We start from the raw sequence: 18441 nt of genomic DNA on the forward strand, positions 1-18441 counted from the left end.
CTATTGTCTAACCATAGCAAAGTGATGCAATTGAATTGGGTGGGAACACATAGAAAGATATTATGTTGGTGTAAATAACTTCACTTTCAAAACGAAAAACATTATTTGATTACACGATAGCGTTAAATGCTGCGGCCACTTGACACGCGAAAGAATATCTTGTGCAATACGGATTACGTCATAGAATTTGCACAATAAAATTCTTTCATGATAAATAAACTTGAGAAACTAGTTATTATAATAAATGGTTTGAGTAAATTTAATATAATTTGTTACCACCATGTATGTACCATTGATCTTAGCAGCTTAGCTTAGCTTAGCTTAAGAAATATTACAAAAAAAAAAAATAGTAATATAAAACCAATTAAGAAAGTTGTCATATATTCCTTCACATACATGATAATTTTATCAATCCGAATAACATCAATTTGTGTAAATTTCCCAATTATGATACGTTTTGACAAAAATGAGTAATATGTTATATAAAGTACTAGCTGTGCCCCGCGGTTTCACCCGCGTAAGTCCGTATCCCGTAGGAATATCGGGATAAAACGTTGCCAATATGTTATACCAATTGTCCAGCTGTCTACGTACCAAATTTTATTTCAATCGATTCAGTAGTTTTTGCGTGAAAGAGCAACAAACACACACACACATCCTTACAAACTTTCGTATTTATAATATTAGTAGGATTAAAACACCGCTTAATAATAATATAACATTTTATAATATCTTGCCTCACTACTCACACTATAAGCTCCACTCTCTCCATCACTCATACGTACATAGCTCGCACTAACACACGGAAAGCGCTTCGCAAAACGCATCAACACAGTCCTATCGTACATAACAGCAGACACTGAAACCCATACACCCATACAACCACACATATTTTACGTGCGCGTTTGACGCAAATGAAATATTTGTTTGTTATTATTGGATATGCGTAAACATCATTGTTCGCAGCACAATAGAGAAATATATTTTTAACGAGAAACACGCGTGTAGATAGATTCTTAGCTGTAAATATGATAGACGTAAATATAGTCTGTTATTTTCGTGACGATTACAATGTTAAACAACAATAACATTTTCAGAAGATTTTTTGATTACTGAACAATTGTAAGATTAATTTTATACTAAAAAAGGAATTGCTATATTGGTGTGGCAGGTAGACGACCTAATGACGGTACAGAAAAATACATTTTGTTTAGTAAAAGTCCCTAGTCCCTAGGTATTCAAGATATACATTTTCGAAAAATCACCGTCCCGTGGCGACACCTGATCGATGGAGCACCAACGATTCAAATATTTATAAGCAATGCTAATGCTATAAATCTAAAAATTCTATCTAGCTATTCTTCGATATTCCACATACCTTATTTGATTTACTCTCAGCGGTGCTCGCGGCGGGGTGCCGCACCAGGCTACTCGACACAGTCTTGCCCTCCAATTGTTGCTTTGCCATTTCTATTTCTTTCTTCTTTAATTCGAAAACTACTTGAAATAGGTCCCTCATTGCTATAACTACCTGGAAGCGGGGAAATGTGAATTATAATACGGACAACGAGGTTTCTAGTGCTGAAGATCAAAACATCATAAGCCCATCATAATCACTACATAGTATAAAACAAAGTGGCTTCTCTGTCCATGTGTATGCTAAAATCTTTAAAAGTACGCAACGGACTTTCATGGGGTTTTTTTGATGTATAGTAACATCTGTTAAACTAGTCCGAATTTTACGCGTGCGAAGCCGCGGGCAATAGCTAACTAAATATCATTAAAATCTGTTTTGCATGTGAGAATCGATCACGATCGGCCAAATATTGGAGCAGCTCGCACTAGGGAGGGTTACCCACCCACAGAAGATCGATGTAAAATAGTAGCATGTGAAGGCTACTTTGTTTCGTACGGTGAGTGGGAGAACCAGAGGCCCGTATCCTTATTCCTGCTCCTCCAAGTCGATAGTTTTTTGGGCATTAGTTCTAAGAGATTTTACGAATTTCGCTTTCTATTTCATGCTTAGAATTCAGTTCAGAAATATTTCTCATAGCAAATTCCTAGTTAAATGTTTGTTAATTTAAATAATTAAAGCCGCGACTGAGGATTGTAAGACGTATGTATTTATAGAAAGATTTATTTATAAGATAATAAGTTAGTTATTCGAAACGGTCGGTTTTAATTGGCAAAGTATTCTCAATTGAATGCTTCCTTTTCGTAAACGAGTCGATGTGATCATCCATCTGCATTATGTGCTTTTAAATAATAATATGTTGTTTAAAAACCTACAAAACACGCTTTAATGATAGAAACAACTAGATTGTCTCACTTGCTTGATATATTATATATACAGAGAACACATAATATCGTAATATTTTGATTTAGAACTAATTTTCAAAATCCGTTCAGATCTTGGCTAATTATAAAATAAAGAAGTAATTCCAATTTATGTTGGAAAATTCCAAATTAATAAATAATTCCAAGTCCACGTTTTTTTTACACATCGTTTACCCATCCACAAAGTTCAGAGGTTTTTTATTGCAACTAATGATGTCTTATATATCCACCCCTATTGGTAAATTAAAACCCTGATCAAACAAAGGGACGACTGTATTTTAGGGGTTATTTGGTACGCCGAACGACTGTAAAAGGTTTCCCTTGTTCGCTAATTAAATTACATTGGCGATGACTGATGATTATTTCATACGTACAATTAAGAAATATCCTATAATTTACTTTTTATGAAATGATTAAACTGTCCAATAACCTTTACACATTACAAGATACCCCTTCGTTCGTTAACTGATCTCAATAATGAATAACTGTTTACTACGTGTTAATGAATCGTATTCATATATGGCAGGTAATAAGAAAATTAATTAAGACATGTAAATATGCTAATGCGTAGTGGAATATTCATTATAATAGTACATGGATTTATTCTATGTACCTTTGGATATTGTAAAATCTAATTTTATTTAAAACCATCATTTTCATTAACGGAATACGTGAGACGCTAACATATCTATTTAAAAGAAAAAAAAACCGGACTGCTAATTTTCTACTTTTATTGTAATTGTCTTCAGAAAGTTTTATTGTAAAAAATTCGTATTGTTGATGTAAGAAAGAACAATAAAACCCATTCGTTTCTTTATTATTTGCGCTTTTTTGTTAATTTATAAAGTAACTCAATTGTGATGATTACGACGACACCAGCAGTTATATCTTTGCGAACCAAAGAAATAACATACACATACATATGCTCGTAAAATGTTACCCTACTCGGTCAGTTGGGTAAACAAGTAAACTCTTATAGGCACTGCTGATAACTTATATCTTAGAATAATAAACCGATTACAAAAAAGGAGGAGGTTCACATTTCGACTGAATTTGTTTCATCGGAAGTTTTGATTGGACGAATGTACTGAAATTTGGTCTAGTTTTGAAATATTCTATGTCACCGAGAAGCAACATTGTTTCGGTAGGGACAGACTTTACTAAATCGATTAAAGCGTTTAAGTGCGTGCGTGCGTACACCCGTAACAGTTTAGGTCCTAAAACTTTCAACGAAGCCTTGCAGTGGGAACAATATAAGCTGATAAGGAGAACTTTCTATAAGAAAACATCAAGACACCTACGTTTACCGCATTATGTATCATTATAATAGCTTAAATATAGTTGCTACTGTACCTGACTAGCAGCTTTATCAGTCTTTATTCCGAAGAATCGATGTCCCGTGTCCGGAGAGCCGAATATGTATCCAAAAGCGCGGGAATCCGTCATGTCTTGCGCGATAAATGATATTTTGTGAACGGGATGATGGTAAAGAGAATCCTGGAAGAGTCACGTCGTTACATAACATTAGTTAGATACTTTTATGATTGTATTCTGAAATTGCTCGTCATGGTAGTCCTTTTTTTATTTTAGTGAATCCTTTGTGAATATAATTACTATAACTATTGGATGTGTTCTGTTGCTTATCTGTCAGTTAAAATGATAATTAATGTATGCCAATATACGAGAGTATCAATGTACGTCATAGGCTGTACGGGACATTATGAGGTGCTGACCAGCCCTTCTATCCTTGCCCTATTATTATGTTAGGATCATGATAAACTGAATTAATTTCGGAGAGCAGAAGATTGCTTTTAATTTTTTTTAGTGTGTGTGTTATTAATTATAACTCATTAGTTTTATTTTGTTATGTGTTCAAGGGTTCACTAAATAAATTAGTAATTTTTATATATAGAATAAGACAATCGCTTCTGTAGAATGAATGATTATCGCAACCGTTTCCTTAAGTCATAAGGAAATGCTCTTACTGCTCATGATTTTTGCATGAACATGACATAAATTCTGGACAACGTCAGAATGGATGTATGGATTCCAAAGATGTGTCCATTAAGGAATACAATGGCTGTTTTTTTAATGTAGCCCATTCGCCAATAGGCTACATTAAAAAAACAGCCATTGTATTTCTTTGAAATAGAGCTAAAGAGTGTTTGTTTGAACGAGTTAATCTCCGAAACTACTGCACCAATTTGAAAAATTTCTTCGCTGTTATATATAACGAGATTGACGCGTTAAAAAAACAAACAAACGCTTCAGCTTCACATTACAGTAATTTTTAAATATAGATATTTATAAAATTTATTACAATGTTGAAGGAATAACTCTAAAAACATTTGTATTATACAAACATCCTAATATTAGACGTAATGTCCTAATAAGCATCTAATATTCCAGATCATTCTTTACTAACAATGTTTGCCCTGATAAAATATTTCAAATATCTGAGAAACATATTTTGAAGGTAAACGCGCCAAAGGATATTTCGCTTCAACGTATGCACGAGCTTACATATTTATAAAGCAACTCAATGTTATATTTAAACCTCATTTACGAACTAATATATTCAGCCCGTTGTTACGGTGTTAGGGCGAGATTACATGGACTTTGCGCCTGTTATGGTTATTGGTGAATCAATTATTGATAGAGGTCGATAGTGTATTGCTGGGCAAAAGTGCATTCAACATTGTTTGCGAGAGATTAGTTGTGTACTCACCATTAGCCTCAATTTTCTTTACAATTACGAGCGTTATGGGATAGTTTGTTTATATAAGCCCTTTTTATACATGACCTATAACGAAATAGGGTAACGAGCAAATAAACAACAGCAATATGGACGGTGCCAAAAATATAGTTTGGAGCTTCATCTGACTAAATTCGAGACTAGTGCTAGGAAGATGGCTCGAGACTTAGCAAGTACCTACTAGAGCAATTGATTATTTTCTTAAACATTAGCCTCTGGTTGGTATTGATATTCTGAAATGATGTTGATTTAAAAAAAATGACTGTGATAGATACATGTAGCGTTATCTTCCTTTCCACGACCATACAATGGAGTTTCCAGTACCAAACCTGTTCGTACCGCGGTTGTCCCACACCCTAATTGTGTACCTATATAGGTGACAACTTACGCCAGTCTTATCATCCCGTAATCTCAATCCATCGATAGCAACGTGCACTTGTATCCTCTGCTTATGCTCGCCCGCCGCGCGGATCGCCATCTTGAGATCTGCCAATGCTTCCTGACACATTCTGTCACCGCGCGCCTCTGGTACTTCAAGAACGCCTATTAATTTGGCGCGAAAAGACACCCCTTCCCCGAGAAATCGACCCGGCTCGTTCTTGTCTGCGAGAGGAGCATAAAAAACTATAGGTTATATTATAAGTATGTTCTCGGACTAAAGCATTACTATGTACTATTAATTACATGAAAACAAATTGTAACTAAAATGTAAAAATGTCATAAAAAAAACAGTTGTAATAGAAGTTCGAAGATTATTTCAGTGGATATTAAAATAGTGTAGAAATATCTTGATGTTATAAAATATAAAACGATTTAAATTAACAAAACCAGTCGACGAGTTATATACTAAAGTTAACTGACCATGTACCCACTACACTAAAGATTACAATAAAAAGTAGAATACAAACTGATACAAATGCCGCATTTGGAAATTTGGCACCAGAACGTAATAACATTTTATGATGTAATTTGTACATGGCGACAATTTACAATTTTAATTATTTATTTTTTAGCTGTCTAGACGAAACTGACAATATTAATGGAGATAAGAAACAATCCATTCAAACCGGGTGAACATAATAGTACAGCAGGACAATAAAGGTTAGGACAATAGGACAATACAGCACAATAGGCAGGACAATAGGTTTAAACAATTATTTAAATTATTTCTAGGGTAGGTGTGTCAAACATAAGATCACGTTATTTTTTTTATTTACAAGATTAGTACACATAAAACTATATTCACCTAGATGCATTCTCTAACTTTCGGTGTTTAAAAAACAGAAAATTACCTTTAAATAGTTTGTCAACTTTTTTGAGAATCATTTATTTTTATTTTTTTATTTTTTAGACGCGAACACCGACCGCAAATGATACCGTAAATGTTCGAGAACTAAATAAAAGTGAGCGTTGTCCTATTTCGGTCCCTGTTTACGGCGTATCACTCGCAGTTAAATTGAATTTCCTCTTTTTAAATTCAGAATCTGAGCCTCGCTCTAATTGAAGTTGTTTAAAATTTCTCATATCCTAGTATCTACACAAAAATTAATTGGACCGATCAAAAATATTTGGATCAACTATTAAATAATGGGTTATATTCCTTTTCTTTATTTATTAAATACATTTTTTTTAATTCAAATTTAGAGGAGATTAACACAACAATAAAGACGACAACTAATAGTTACTTATTGCTCTTTTCTTTAGATTACTTTTTAGTATATAATTCATTAAACTATATTTTCAAAGACATCCTAATAACATTATAACTCTCAGATATTATTATAAGAAGATAATATGAAGAGAAACCCTATTAGTGAAGATAATTAATATGTACTATGTAGAGTACGTTTTACGTTCATTTTATTTAATACTAATTTCTTTGACCCCGCAATAAATTTTGCCATTCGTATAGTTTGGTCTAGCTATTCTCGGTCGTAAATAATATAATGAATTATTAAATAATTTATAAGACTATCCTATAAGGATCAGGTTTCCAATATTTGCCAAATTTCGTTGAAACGAAAAATTACTGTTATGGAACATCATAAAGGAATTCTCGATATATAAAATACTAGCTGCGCCCCGCGGTTTCACCCGCGTAAGTCCGTATCCCGTAGGAATATCGGGATAAAAAGTTGCCTATATGTTATTCCAATTGTCCAGCTATCTACATACCAAATTTCATTGCAACCGGTTCAGTAGTTTTTGCGTGAAAGAGTAACAAACACACGTACATCCTTACAAACTTTCGCATTTATAATATTAGTAGGATAGTAGGATAGGATATTGATTAAAAACTTTATTCGTAATATTGTGAATGATTACTTAATAGTTACCTACATATTGTGAACAGTATTTTTTTAAAACTCCTTAATCATTAATTAATCGTTATGAACTATATTTAAATTCGCAATATGACAACAACATGGCGTAATTAAGCATAAAGTGGCTACGTATTAATTCCTACTTCCAAGGCAACTTCAGCTTTCAGCGCATTATATAAGCTATCAATTGCTGGCTGCGATGTCGCTCAAATAACAAAATTCATTCTCTCTTACGTATTCATTCCTTTACCCTTCAACTGACGTCCATTCTTATCTCTTTGTGTAAAGCCTAGTGTGAGTGACCGCGGAAGGACATCACGCATCTTCGAAGTCATAAACAAATCATGCAATAAATAAAACATAGTAAATCGCAGAAATGTTTACAAAGCTTCACTGTCAAGGCTAGACATCTGATAAAGAAATAATTCATTTTCACACATCTCACGAAAGCGTGTGCTATACAATTAATACATTGTTAAAGTGTTTATTTGTTACGTATATAAAATAAACTTTTATGCATAGGAGCCAGCGTTCAGAATAGAAAAAATAAGAAAAAAAAAACAGCTGTTAAAATCCTTTTGCTCTATTAAGCGTTCAGTTATAATTAGACATAGGGGAGAATAAAGTAGTGAAGGGGAGGATGAATTACGTGTAATAAGCGTGAGGTGCAATATGAGCGCGATACTCACCGAACTGCCGCAAGAGGTGCTGGAAATGACACACCTGCATTATTGCCGTACAAACTGACTAAAGTTAGTTACTTCCCCGTCGCACCATTCCACCTCCAGGGCCCACCCTCTGTTTAAAACCAGGGTTCACTAATTATGATATGGGACTAGCATAGCACGGGTGACTTGACATAATTAGTAAGGTGAATGTCACAGCCGAACCATGCAAATATAAAAAAAATACGCAAAATATACAAATCACAAAGCCGGGGATGCGTTAATGTGTTACACTCAGCTCTATCTAAACACCGCAATCGTCGTATGAAAAATACCGTGATGAAAGCCTCTCGAGCTACACAGCAAAAACTCACATTTGCAAGGGCTGGTTTTCTTACGGAGGGTTTGCATTGGAAAGTCAGTCGGTAACTTGTGATTAAACATCGGGATCTCGACCTTTCGGTATCACTGAAATGCAAATACACTAGGCGTTCACTATGCACGGTCGCGGCGTATGCATTCGAGTCACATTGACTCAAGTCGCTCAGTTGCAATACGCGAGCGGCGAAGGTTTATTGATTTTTGCGGTGCCATCGCGGCCGGCATGAGATGTGGAAACTTCGTGGAGATACTGATTACGATTTTACTATATTTAGAACGCGTCGAACGGAATTGATTTTATATTAGACGCAGAATAGAACATTTGTAATAATGGTGAGACCGTTTCGTCGGTCTGTCCGCACAGAGACGGATGGCACGCACATTGGCGCGCACCGCCCTGTCGGTGTGAGGGGTGCGCGCACACACGCGCAACTCAGCCCTTAATCAATATTCGCCCCCGATCTCGACTTTGTACAATACTCAGGCCTGTCAATGGAGTTCAACTGGCAATTTTGTTATCATTTCATGTAAAGAAATTACGAAAATTATGGATCAGAGGTGGATGGATGTTAAAGTACAGAATGTCATTGCTTAGTGTGGTTACATTTTCCTATGAATATTATCACCTTATCAATATGTTCACTTAGAAATTGTTAATTGTATGAGACAAGAACAGTTTATCATTAATATGTGAATTAGACAAATCATCTAAAAAAAATATGTTATAATGTTATGTTTTTATTTAAAAATATTAATTTTGTAATTAAAAAATATAAAAAAAAAATTGTATATCCACTTGCTACAGATATTGAAAATAAAGTGCATAAAATGATTGGTCCTTATTTTATCCAATTATTGCCACTGTTACCTTAAAAAAATTGGCCTTTAATTTCAGACATCTATCATTTTATTTACCTGTCAAAACAAAATGAGTTAATATGGTTTAGATTGCTTATTTTCTTGGTAAACCCTACTAATATCATGAATTAACATTTTTTTATATGTAATGCATGTCTTGGTGTATGTCGCCTTGGAGCTATTAAGGTGTGATTTGGTGACATAGAACAGAAGGTGATATTTAGGAGACTAGAGATTGATTAGGTCTATTCCTACCGTGTTGAAACTTCTCATTCAAATATGAAATTACCATATTAGGAAAGCTGCGGGTAAAATAGCTAGCCGTAAATAATTCTTAACCTCATAAAAATAAATTATTCACATCTGTTATTACTTAGCAAAATTAAAAAAATTAAATCTTAAACCCCAAAAAAAACAAAAAATAATTCATCTTTAAAATGATCTAAATAAACACAACATAATCTTTTAAGCCTTTTTGTAATTTGATCTTACTAAGTATACACCTATACTGAAACAGAGAAGATATAAAAATTATATATGGCTAAAATATATATATTTTTTTTTACTCTACAGCTATTGGTTTTGCAAAGCAGTCATCATAAGACCCTTATGGATTGAAGAAAATATTAAAAAATGCTATATTTGTCTGTGTTAAAATACTAGATCATTTATTTTTATCATTACATGCTACACAATTTTTTATATATTATACATATTCATAAAGATAGGATCAGATTTGTGTAAATAATCGCTAAATAAAGTGTCCTTGTCTTCTTAAGAGTTGCATGCACGTAAACACCTCAAGGTTTGCTCGAATAAGGGTAACAAAAGACAAGAAACCTTCATAATAATTTGTTTCTTACATTAATATATCCACAATATAAAGTTTATAACGGAAAATTTGTTTTACTTACATTTAGGCGTCGTCATTCCAACAACAATTTGTCGAATATTTAAGTTCAAGTTAAGAACAAAGTATGTAACGGATTTATGAAATAATTTGGCCGACCAGAAGCACAATAAAATTGTTTGAATTAAATTTATTGTATACTACCACCGGTTTTTTTATACACGTCCAGTGGAGTATTATTGCAATTCATAGACTGGTACATGGCAAGTATTCATAAAAGAACAACATTTCAAACACAATAAAATGTAAATAAATCCATATAAAGAGTACACTGTTCTCACTTCATACTTCAAGCAATTATTACAAACAAGACACTTGACACTTGACATTTGACTACTGACGTGAAACATTGACAATTTAGGTAAAGAGTTTAAAAAGCACTCGATACATAGATACCTAGCAAATTGGTGCTTACGTAAAACTATGGATAGAAGTAAGGAGAACCATCTCAGTGTATAAAAATGTGTCGGTTGAAAATTAACAAATTAAGCAGACGCTATAGAAGCAAGTGGAACAATTTTAAAGAAGGGCCAGAAATTGTTTAAAAAGGATAGAAAAGCTTTCACTTTGTTAGAGATTATTCTTTTTGTTATAATATACAGAAAATATAAAACACTTTTACAGCTTTACTTTTATAGTCATACAGTAATTTTAAGTACCCCAATTATATGTAAAAAGTAAAAAGATATTAGAATTAAGTAATACAGACATAAAAAAAAATTAGAATTGTAACAAGCATATTCTAAATCATTCAAACAACCACGTGCTGGAAATTTTTTTATTTTTAAACCCGATTGAAGACAGCTCTCCTCACTTCTACCCACCATACATACAGCTAAACCACCGTACAAAATAATTGCCTAGGTTTTAAATTAAATAAAATTCCAATTTTTTAACGATTATTTGCTTTAATTAAGCTGTCAAAATAATTACAATGATTCTGAACCTAATTTCTATATGGACACCTGAGATTACCGTTAAATTTATTATTTCGTTTATCTCGGCACTTTTCATTTAGATTTAAATTTTGCACACTGTTACGAGATCTCTTGTCAACTTTCTTAGTATCGTTGTCCTTAATATCATCACCATGTGAATGGTGATCGTGATTGTTGTCGTGGTTTCTGTTTTCGTTGCTATCATTATTTTGAGTCAATTTTTCTTCTGTTTGAGCGTCGTTATATAGTTCGTCATATCCTATTATTATCGGTGGTAATATTATTAGGCTGGCTTCTCGTTGGTCTATTGTTTGATTTTCAGTCTATGGATGCATAAAAAATTATCAGCTCTTAGAGTATATTTCAAAAAAAGATTTTGTCGTTTCGAAATTTCTTCTAAATACTTATGAAAATTACGAGAATTGAGTGCGTTGCGCACTTTAAATACATCATCAGCATCATATGTTCCCACTACTGAAACACAGGCCTCCTATAAGCATCACCACCACGCTACCCAAGTGCGGGTTGGCAGGTGTCACATGTCGTCGAACTTTTGATTCTTGGACATGCCGGTTTCCTCACGATGTTTTCCTTCACCGTTTTAAGCAGTTCAATTTATTATAATAAATCAATTTATTTCCTGCACACTCGCTCGATCTCAAACCCCGAATTATCGATTTTGAAGTCCGAGGTTCTCACCACTGAGCCACTGCTAATTATATAAAACACTTTAAATAATTGTTTACCCTTACTTTGTCTTTAATAGATTTGTTCTGTCTTACTATATCCTACTAATATTATAAATGCGAAAGTTTGTAAGAATGTGTGTGTGTTTGTTGCTTTTTCACGCAAGAACAACTGAACCGATTGCAATGAAATTTGATAAGTAAACAGCTGGACTACCGGAATAACATATAGGCAACTTTTTATCCCGATATTTATACGGGATATGGACTTACGCGGGTGAAACCGCGGGTCGCAGCTAGTACTAAACATATTTATACTAATTACACATTTAGATTAATTTCTCACCAAACAAATATCTGCTGTTCCTAATATTGTAAGAAGTATATTAAATTTGGAAAGCATGTTCTATATTCAAACAGTCTTTGTAGATCTCCCATTGCAGCCTTTTTATTTATACTTCATTGCAGTAAACCTTATTTAATGGGAAAGGCGATAATATATTTTATGTCTTATTACCCAACATGTAAGGAAATTTTATATTGAAATATAAATAAAAGATTATATTAACAATTTTTATTAAGGACTAAAATAATTTTGTTATACATTAATGTTAAACTTCATCTGCTGCAAAATCTTCATCTTCTGGTGTATTGGTTGCTGCAACACTATTATGATTTGGTGATAGAGGTCCCCCTTCAAACAACTCAGATGAATTTACACCAGCGTCTCGTAGTGACGTCATAAGAAGGGCTAAAGAACTTGCCAACTGAAAAGGTTATTAGAATCAATATGAAATCAACATCAGTGTTTAGCTTAGTTTAGTTTAGTATCTAAAAACAGTGTTTAGCTCAAAAGGGTGGGATCGTGAGTTATTAAAAAAAGGCGAGGGCTTTACTAGAGAAGTAACTATACCACAGAGGAGATAAAAAAGGTAGCATTCATTATTCATAAAAAGCACTAAGTAACTAGATAAAACTTACTTGAACATTATTTTCACGCTGAAGTAATTTAGCTGTAATAATTGCTTCATTTATAGCGTCATTAAATCGACCCGCCCTCGCATGTCTTGCAGCTAAATTCAGTCTTAGCAAAGCATCTTCAGGGTCTAGGGCCACTGCTCTAGTGTATGCTGAATCGGTTCTAGAGTCCTCCAAACGTTCCAACGCTATTGCTATTAAGAGCACCTGTAATAACAACCGTATTAAGAATAACACAATATATTCAGAGAAAGAAGAAAATTTAGTAAAAGCTTTAGAGCACGAAAGTGATTTCAGTCAAACATTCAAAAGAATTTCTAATTAAGAATCTCAATCAAGGTGATGGTTACACTTATATGTACTTCTACTTTCTTTTGTAGTATTTTATTTTAGTGATTTCTAGAATTTACATTTATAGTGTAAAGTTTAAAAACATATGTAAAAAACTCTTTTTGAAAAGGATTAGGAGAACGGTTCGTCTAGTTGGGACCGTCCAAATAATAACTAAACTACAATGAAAAGTTGAAATAAAAAGAAATCTGACCACAATAAAATCTCTTACGGTATACGGCTGCGATGGTTGCAGTGCAGCTGCTGCAGCAAGCCTGTATAATGCTGAAGCTGGTCTTTTGCATATCAGTAATACGAAACCAAGATCATGAGAAGCCCCTGCGCTGAGAGGAGCTGCGCATACAGCACGTTGTAGACATGTTAATGCCTAAATCAAATAACGCAATAAAGACAATGCATAATAATTAAATCCATGGCATAGTTTATCTTACTATTAATTCAATTTTTTCAGTTGATTTATATCTAACAATAAAAAATAACAACATGAATAAATAAAAAAAGAAATAAGTAGTAAATTAGTAAAGTAGTAAATATATGGGACACAAAATTTAATTTATAAAATTTATCGTTTCGGAGGTAAAGGGGGTTCGAACACCTAAAATTAACCCGGGAAACGCTCATGTGAATAGAATTCAAATAATATCTGATATTTAAAATGCGATGTTTAAATGAAGACACACATATAATATCCAACTTACAGCAACATACTTTTTCTTCGACAACAACGCCAAGCCCAGATTGGCATGTGCCGCTACACACGTGGGATGTGCAGTCAACGCAGATTTGAGTCTGGCCAGTGCTGCGTCTACGTCTTTGTGCTGAAGCATCATTGCAGCCAACGCGAGAGCTGCAGCGTGCTGTGTCGGTTGCTGTGATAACGCTTCACCAAGGAGTTGGAAAGCTCGTCTCGGATCCCCAGCACGTAGACGTAATGCGCCAGCCGCAGCTAATGTGTCAGCACCGCATGCATGTGAACTGCGAAATATTCTAATGAGGCCATATTTCTGAAGTGTATTAAATAATAGGCTCTAGAAAAAAAGAGAACGAAATAGAGACAAGAGAAATTATTATCGGGATTCGGTCTACCACATATTTATGCACGGCTAGATCCTTCGAATAACAAAAACAAAATATCAGATCGTTCTCTTTTACACCGGTGAATTTATAAAACAAGACATAAGTTAACCATTTCTTCTATTTCTACTATACCTTAAAGCATCTTCATAAGCCACTAATGCCGCATCTAGGTTTCCTGTTTCGAGAAGTAATTTAGCAAGCAAAGCCCCAGCTCTTTCTCCTCCACCAGCTTGAACTGCAGACCTCGCCCATTCCACACCATGTTCGATTTCACCAAGGTTTTGCGCGCATTCAGCTTTAATATACATGAGCAATTGTTGGCGACATCTTTTAAAAATATGTTATAAGGGGTCACCACCAAAAACTAAATGAATGACTTTCTTCAATTACATTTTTAACATCAACTCATACATAAAATGTATAAGTTAGTAGTAATTGTAGTATTTATAATAATGGTGGATCTAATTACTATATTTTATTATTAACATGCTTAAATTTTACTACACCTATGTGTTTGTATTTAACCGACACCTTTAAATTTGAATTTGAGCTTCTTTAAGGACAGATTCAATTCCAACTTTGAATCTTCATAAGATTATCTACAAATCTTGATTGGGCATTGGCATTACCACTATTATATTACTTCATTTCGTTTATAGGAATGAGACAATTTTGTTGACTTTACTATTGTGTTTTTTAGTTTTTTTTAACTATTACTTATTTAACGAGTCAGACATAACATTTTAAACAACAGAATCATCTGAGTTCTTTTTATTAAGAAAACGTAAACTTGCGGACATTTTGGTTTCTCCTTGATACAAAGATTGCTGATGACATCTGTATAAAATTAGAGTCAGATAATGCGATTATAAATATAGATATAAATCGTATAGATTTTTTTTCCGGGTACCAGGTGAATGAACAAAATTCTACTCATAGTATCAAATTCTCCCTTCCATATAATCAATAAAATAATAAATACCAAGAGCTGAATATATTTCAGGATCAGGATGTTTCGATAACTTATCAGCTTCCAAGTATGCCTCACGGGACAACTGATAGCGTCCTTGGCGGAATCTACAAATAACGTTAGCCGTAATTTTTGATAGTCGATTATAAGCAATTACCATTTTAATAATAAAAACGAAGACACTTACAGGCATTTAGCTACCTGTTTTAAAGGTTCAGGATCATCAGGTTGTAGTTTGATGCAAGTATGAAATTTGTCGAGGGCATCTTGTAATCGACCCATATCGGCTAATATTGAAGCCTAAAAAGGAAAAAAATTACATTAAGAAAGAAGCAAAACTGAGTTTTTACTTTGTGCACAAATAAGTAAGATGCAACTCTTACACTATTACTATTTACAAGTGTACAATATCACCGTAAAATTGGAAAAACCGTTATATTCGCGGCCAAAGACTATATAATACTAGACACGGCTTCCATAAATTCATACATTTACATACTTTAGATACGACTTACAATTTAATGCGTAATTTTTGGGTAAATTTTAATCGGCCAGTGTGAAATCGTAATTTATTATTAATATTAATTTATTATTAATTGGACATTCAAGATGATTGATTAGGTCACAGAATATTTAATAGTATGGGTAGGTTAGGTTCAGTTGATTTAAATTCGCGGGGTGCTATCGACACGCAACTTGCTCTTGACCGACGTTTGGGAAAAGTAAATTCATAGCTTGTGCTAAGCTAAAAATTTACTTTTCATATATAATAAGACTATAATTTTATAGTCTTACGGTGACGTACGTATGTTATTCAATTTTCAGATTTTGATATGATTTTAATTATCGCCTACCTTTATGTAAAAGGCATATCTATGCCTATTGCTTGTATCGTGCTGTAGTTTATCGGCTAACGCCTCACATAGCTCAAGTTCACCTCTTACATATCGAGCATGTAAAAGCCAATTACGAGGACCCGACATAAATTCTACAAATATTTTTATTATTACTCATTAACCGAAAATAATATGTAAATATCTAAATAAAAAGATCATCATTTAATATTTCCAACCTTAGTTATTCATGGAGAAACAAACTTACCATTTTTATTATAATTATTATTTAATAAGTTATGTTTCTTCATTGCGTTAATTAACTCTTGGAAAACAACATATATTTTGTTTTTCGTTTATCGCCATGGTAACAGTCTTCTAAATAATGGTATGATTTGTTGTTACCCTCGATTATTTTAACGTTATATTATACTAATTATTTGATTTATAAAGTATAGATCAATAAAAAAGGTTTTTTGAGTTATGAAGAAAATATTATAAACCTTTAAAATTTTTGGCATTTCTGAACGTTTACTGAATTTTGTTCAGCAAACGTGACAAATCAAAATTGACAAGTAAAGTAATGATAAACTGATAACAGATGATTTAGTTGCAAGAGTGGATAAAATAGTAATTTTGTCAACATTGCAACAAAATAAAAAATAATCTTTAGTACTTTTACATTCCTAATATATGATTTTAACTAAATATGGAGGATATGGCACGGTTAGCGGTTGTCGAGCAAGGTGTCAGAGACATGGATAAGTTTGGATTAATACTGCAAGAACTGCTAAGCAACATAAATAATATTTTAGAAAATCCACACGAGAACAGCGCGAGATTTTTGAAAAGTGATCTCCTTAAAAATGTTTGTGATGAGTTAAGAGATTATCTTAATTATATCGGATTCCAGTGGGTATGTAATTTGTTCATTTTTAAATCTGAATTATTACATAAACGTACTCAATTAAAAAAAAAATATTTCACTGTTATACTACTTTCATAGTTTTTAAAAACTTACACTATAGTATAGATATAGAATACATACACATAATATTGTGTATTGACAAATGATATACTTTTTTAATTTTATGATATCATGTATTAAATAATTTTATTTTTGCATTAACAAATGCATTTTGGCTCTGGCTGGTTTGGACTAAAATTAAAACACAAAAAAAAATACAGGGAAGGCAAAATGTACATTATGTTTCCATTTTCCTCTGGTGGAATAAATTTCAAAACTTATTATGTAGATCTAAAGCATTCTTAAGCACACAAAATTCAGATATGCTCTCTGTATTATTGTTCAAAGATAATTCTTGAATATTTTCTTTAAAATCCTATATTGCAAACTATTTCAGGTTCACAATGAATTTGTATTTTCAAAAGACGAAACATTGAATAAGCTAAGATTAGCTAAGCTTGCAATTGAAAAGAAAATCACTTTCTGCTGTGGACCACATAAATTGAAACTGAGTAATGTTAAATGTAAAATACCAAAAAAGCAATATAAATTGATGCCAGTTTATATTGGTGTAAGTATTTCTTATCACACTAATATTATAAATGTGGTAGTTTGTTTGTTTGGATGTTTGTCCGTCAATCACGCTGTAACTACTAAACTGATTTTTATGAAATTTGGTATACAGACAGGGTATGCGCTGACTTGGGTGCTAGGATACTTTTTATCCTGATTAAACACTCCCTTGGGCTATATTTTAAGAGAGCCAGGACGAGCATCTTATTTATGATAAATGACTATTAGATTATTTGTATTATAAATATTTTAGGTATTTTGTAAATTATTTATTCATTAAAAAAAAAACTAGTAAAAGATTAAACCAATAACTTGATTTTTATTGCAGACATTAAAAAATAAACTCTTATTAACAATTGAGAGCCTGTTTAATATTATTTTAAACTATGAAAATGAGGAATTACAGCAGTTAGCGAGAGAACAAATTCCCATAACAACTCTAGAGATACGAGCTCTGGAAAGAATGAGAGAACATCAGAAGAAAATAAAAACTGGTAATTGATTGATTTTAATTTGAATAATGGATGTGTTTTGTCAAGAAAACCAAGTTTGGTGTGATCTTCTTTGAATTAGAAATGTTAGACTGTCTACACCTGGATTGAAACCATGCAAAGTTAGGGCCAAATGCTAATGTTTCAAAATGAATCTATACTAATATATAAAACGATTCTATCCAATTTCAGTGTTAGTTAGCCTATTTATTGAGCAAGGCAAGCAAGGAGTTTGAAATAAAGTATGACAAAATTGTAGTCTACAGCCACCATAATATACTTAGTCTGGCCATAAATACTGTTACACTTAATTATAAAAAAATATTACATTTGAATTTCGAATCTGT

The 18441-nt window shown here is 32.8% G+C and overlaps 3 protein-coding genes across 10 annotated transcripts in view; 1 reads left to right on the plus strand and 2 right to left on the minus strand.

Annotated features, from left to right (window-relative positions):
* Positions 1-10517, minus strand: part of LOC119831820 (protein disabled) — a 22926-nt gene extending 12409 nt beyond the window's left edge. For 3 of the 8 annotated variants that reach the window (XM_038355362.1, XM_038355363.1, XM_038355355.1), the window contains exons 1-4: positions 8456-9183; positions 5481-5716; positions 3691-3834; positions 1379-1531 (exon numbers count right to left, since the gene is read on the minus strand). In XM_038355362.1, the coding sequence (XP_038211290.1) occupies positions 1379-1531; positions 3691-3834; positions 5481-5716; positions 8456-8525 (603 nt within the window). In that variant the 5' untranslated portion in view covers positions 8526-9183. Of the gene's footprint in view, positions 1-1378; positions 1532-3690; positions 3835-5480; positions 5717-8105; positions 8215-8455; positions 9184-10234 lie in introns of those variants that run through there. The other 5 variants (XM_038355359.1, XM_038355358.1, XM_038355356.1 and 2 more) reach the window with 5 other exon arrangements.
* A 1911-nt stretch (positions 10518-12428) lies between these two features.
* LOC119831815 (Bardet-Biedl syndrome 4 protein-like) lies at positions 12429-15526 on the minus strand. Its single transcript, XM_038355348.1, has 7 exons — positions 15418-15526; positions 15243-15337; positions 14393-14555; positions 13882-14158; positions 13395-13550; positions 12836-13039; positions 12429-12621 (listed from the first exon to the last, which is right to left on the minus strand). Exons 1-7 carry the CDS (start codon positions 15510-15512, stop codon positions 12466-12468), a joined length of 1146 nt encoding a protein of 381 aa, XP_038211276.1. The 5' UTR covers positions 15513-15526; the 3' UTR covers positions 12429-12465.
* A 1105-nt stretch (positions 15527-16631) lies between these two features.
* Positions 16632-18441, plus strand: part of LOC119832014 (peptide-N(4)-(N-acetyl-beta-glucosaminyl)asparagine amidase) — a 6981-nt gene continuing 5171 nt past the window's right edge. Inside the window, exons 1-3 of the mRNA XM_038355600.1 lie at positions 16632-16979; positions 17428-17601; positions 17932-18097. Of these exons, the coding sequence (XP_038211528.1) occupies positions 16773-16979; positions 17428-17601; positions 17932-18097 (547 nt within the window). The 5' untranslated portion in view covers positions 16632-16772. The remainder of the gene's footprint in view (positions 16980-17427; positions 17602-17931; positions 18098-18441) is intronic.

This window comes from Zerene cesonia, chromosome 14 (assembly GCF_012273895.1).
Source record: "Zerene cesonia ecotype Mississippi chromosome 14, Zerene_cesonia_1.1, whole genome shotgun sequence".
In the NCBI taxonomy this organism is placed as follows: domain Eukaryota; kingdom Metazoa; phylum Arthropoda; class Insecta; order Lepidoptera; family Pieridae; genus Zerene; species Zerene cesonia.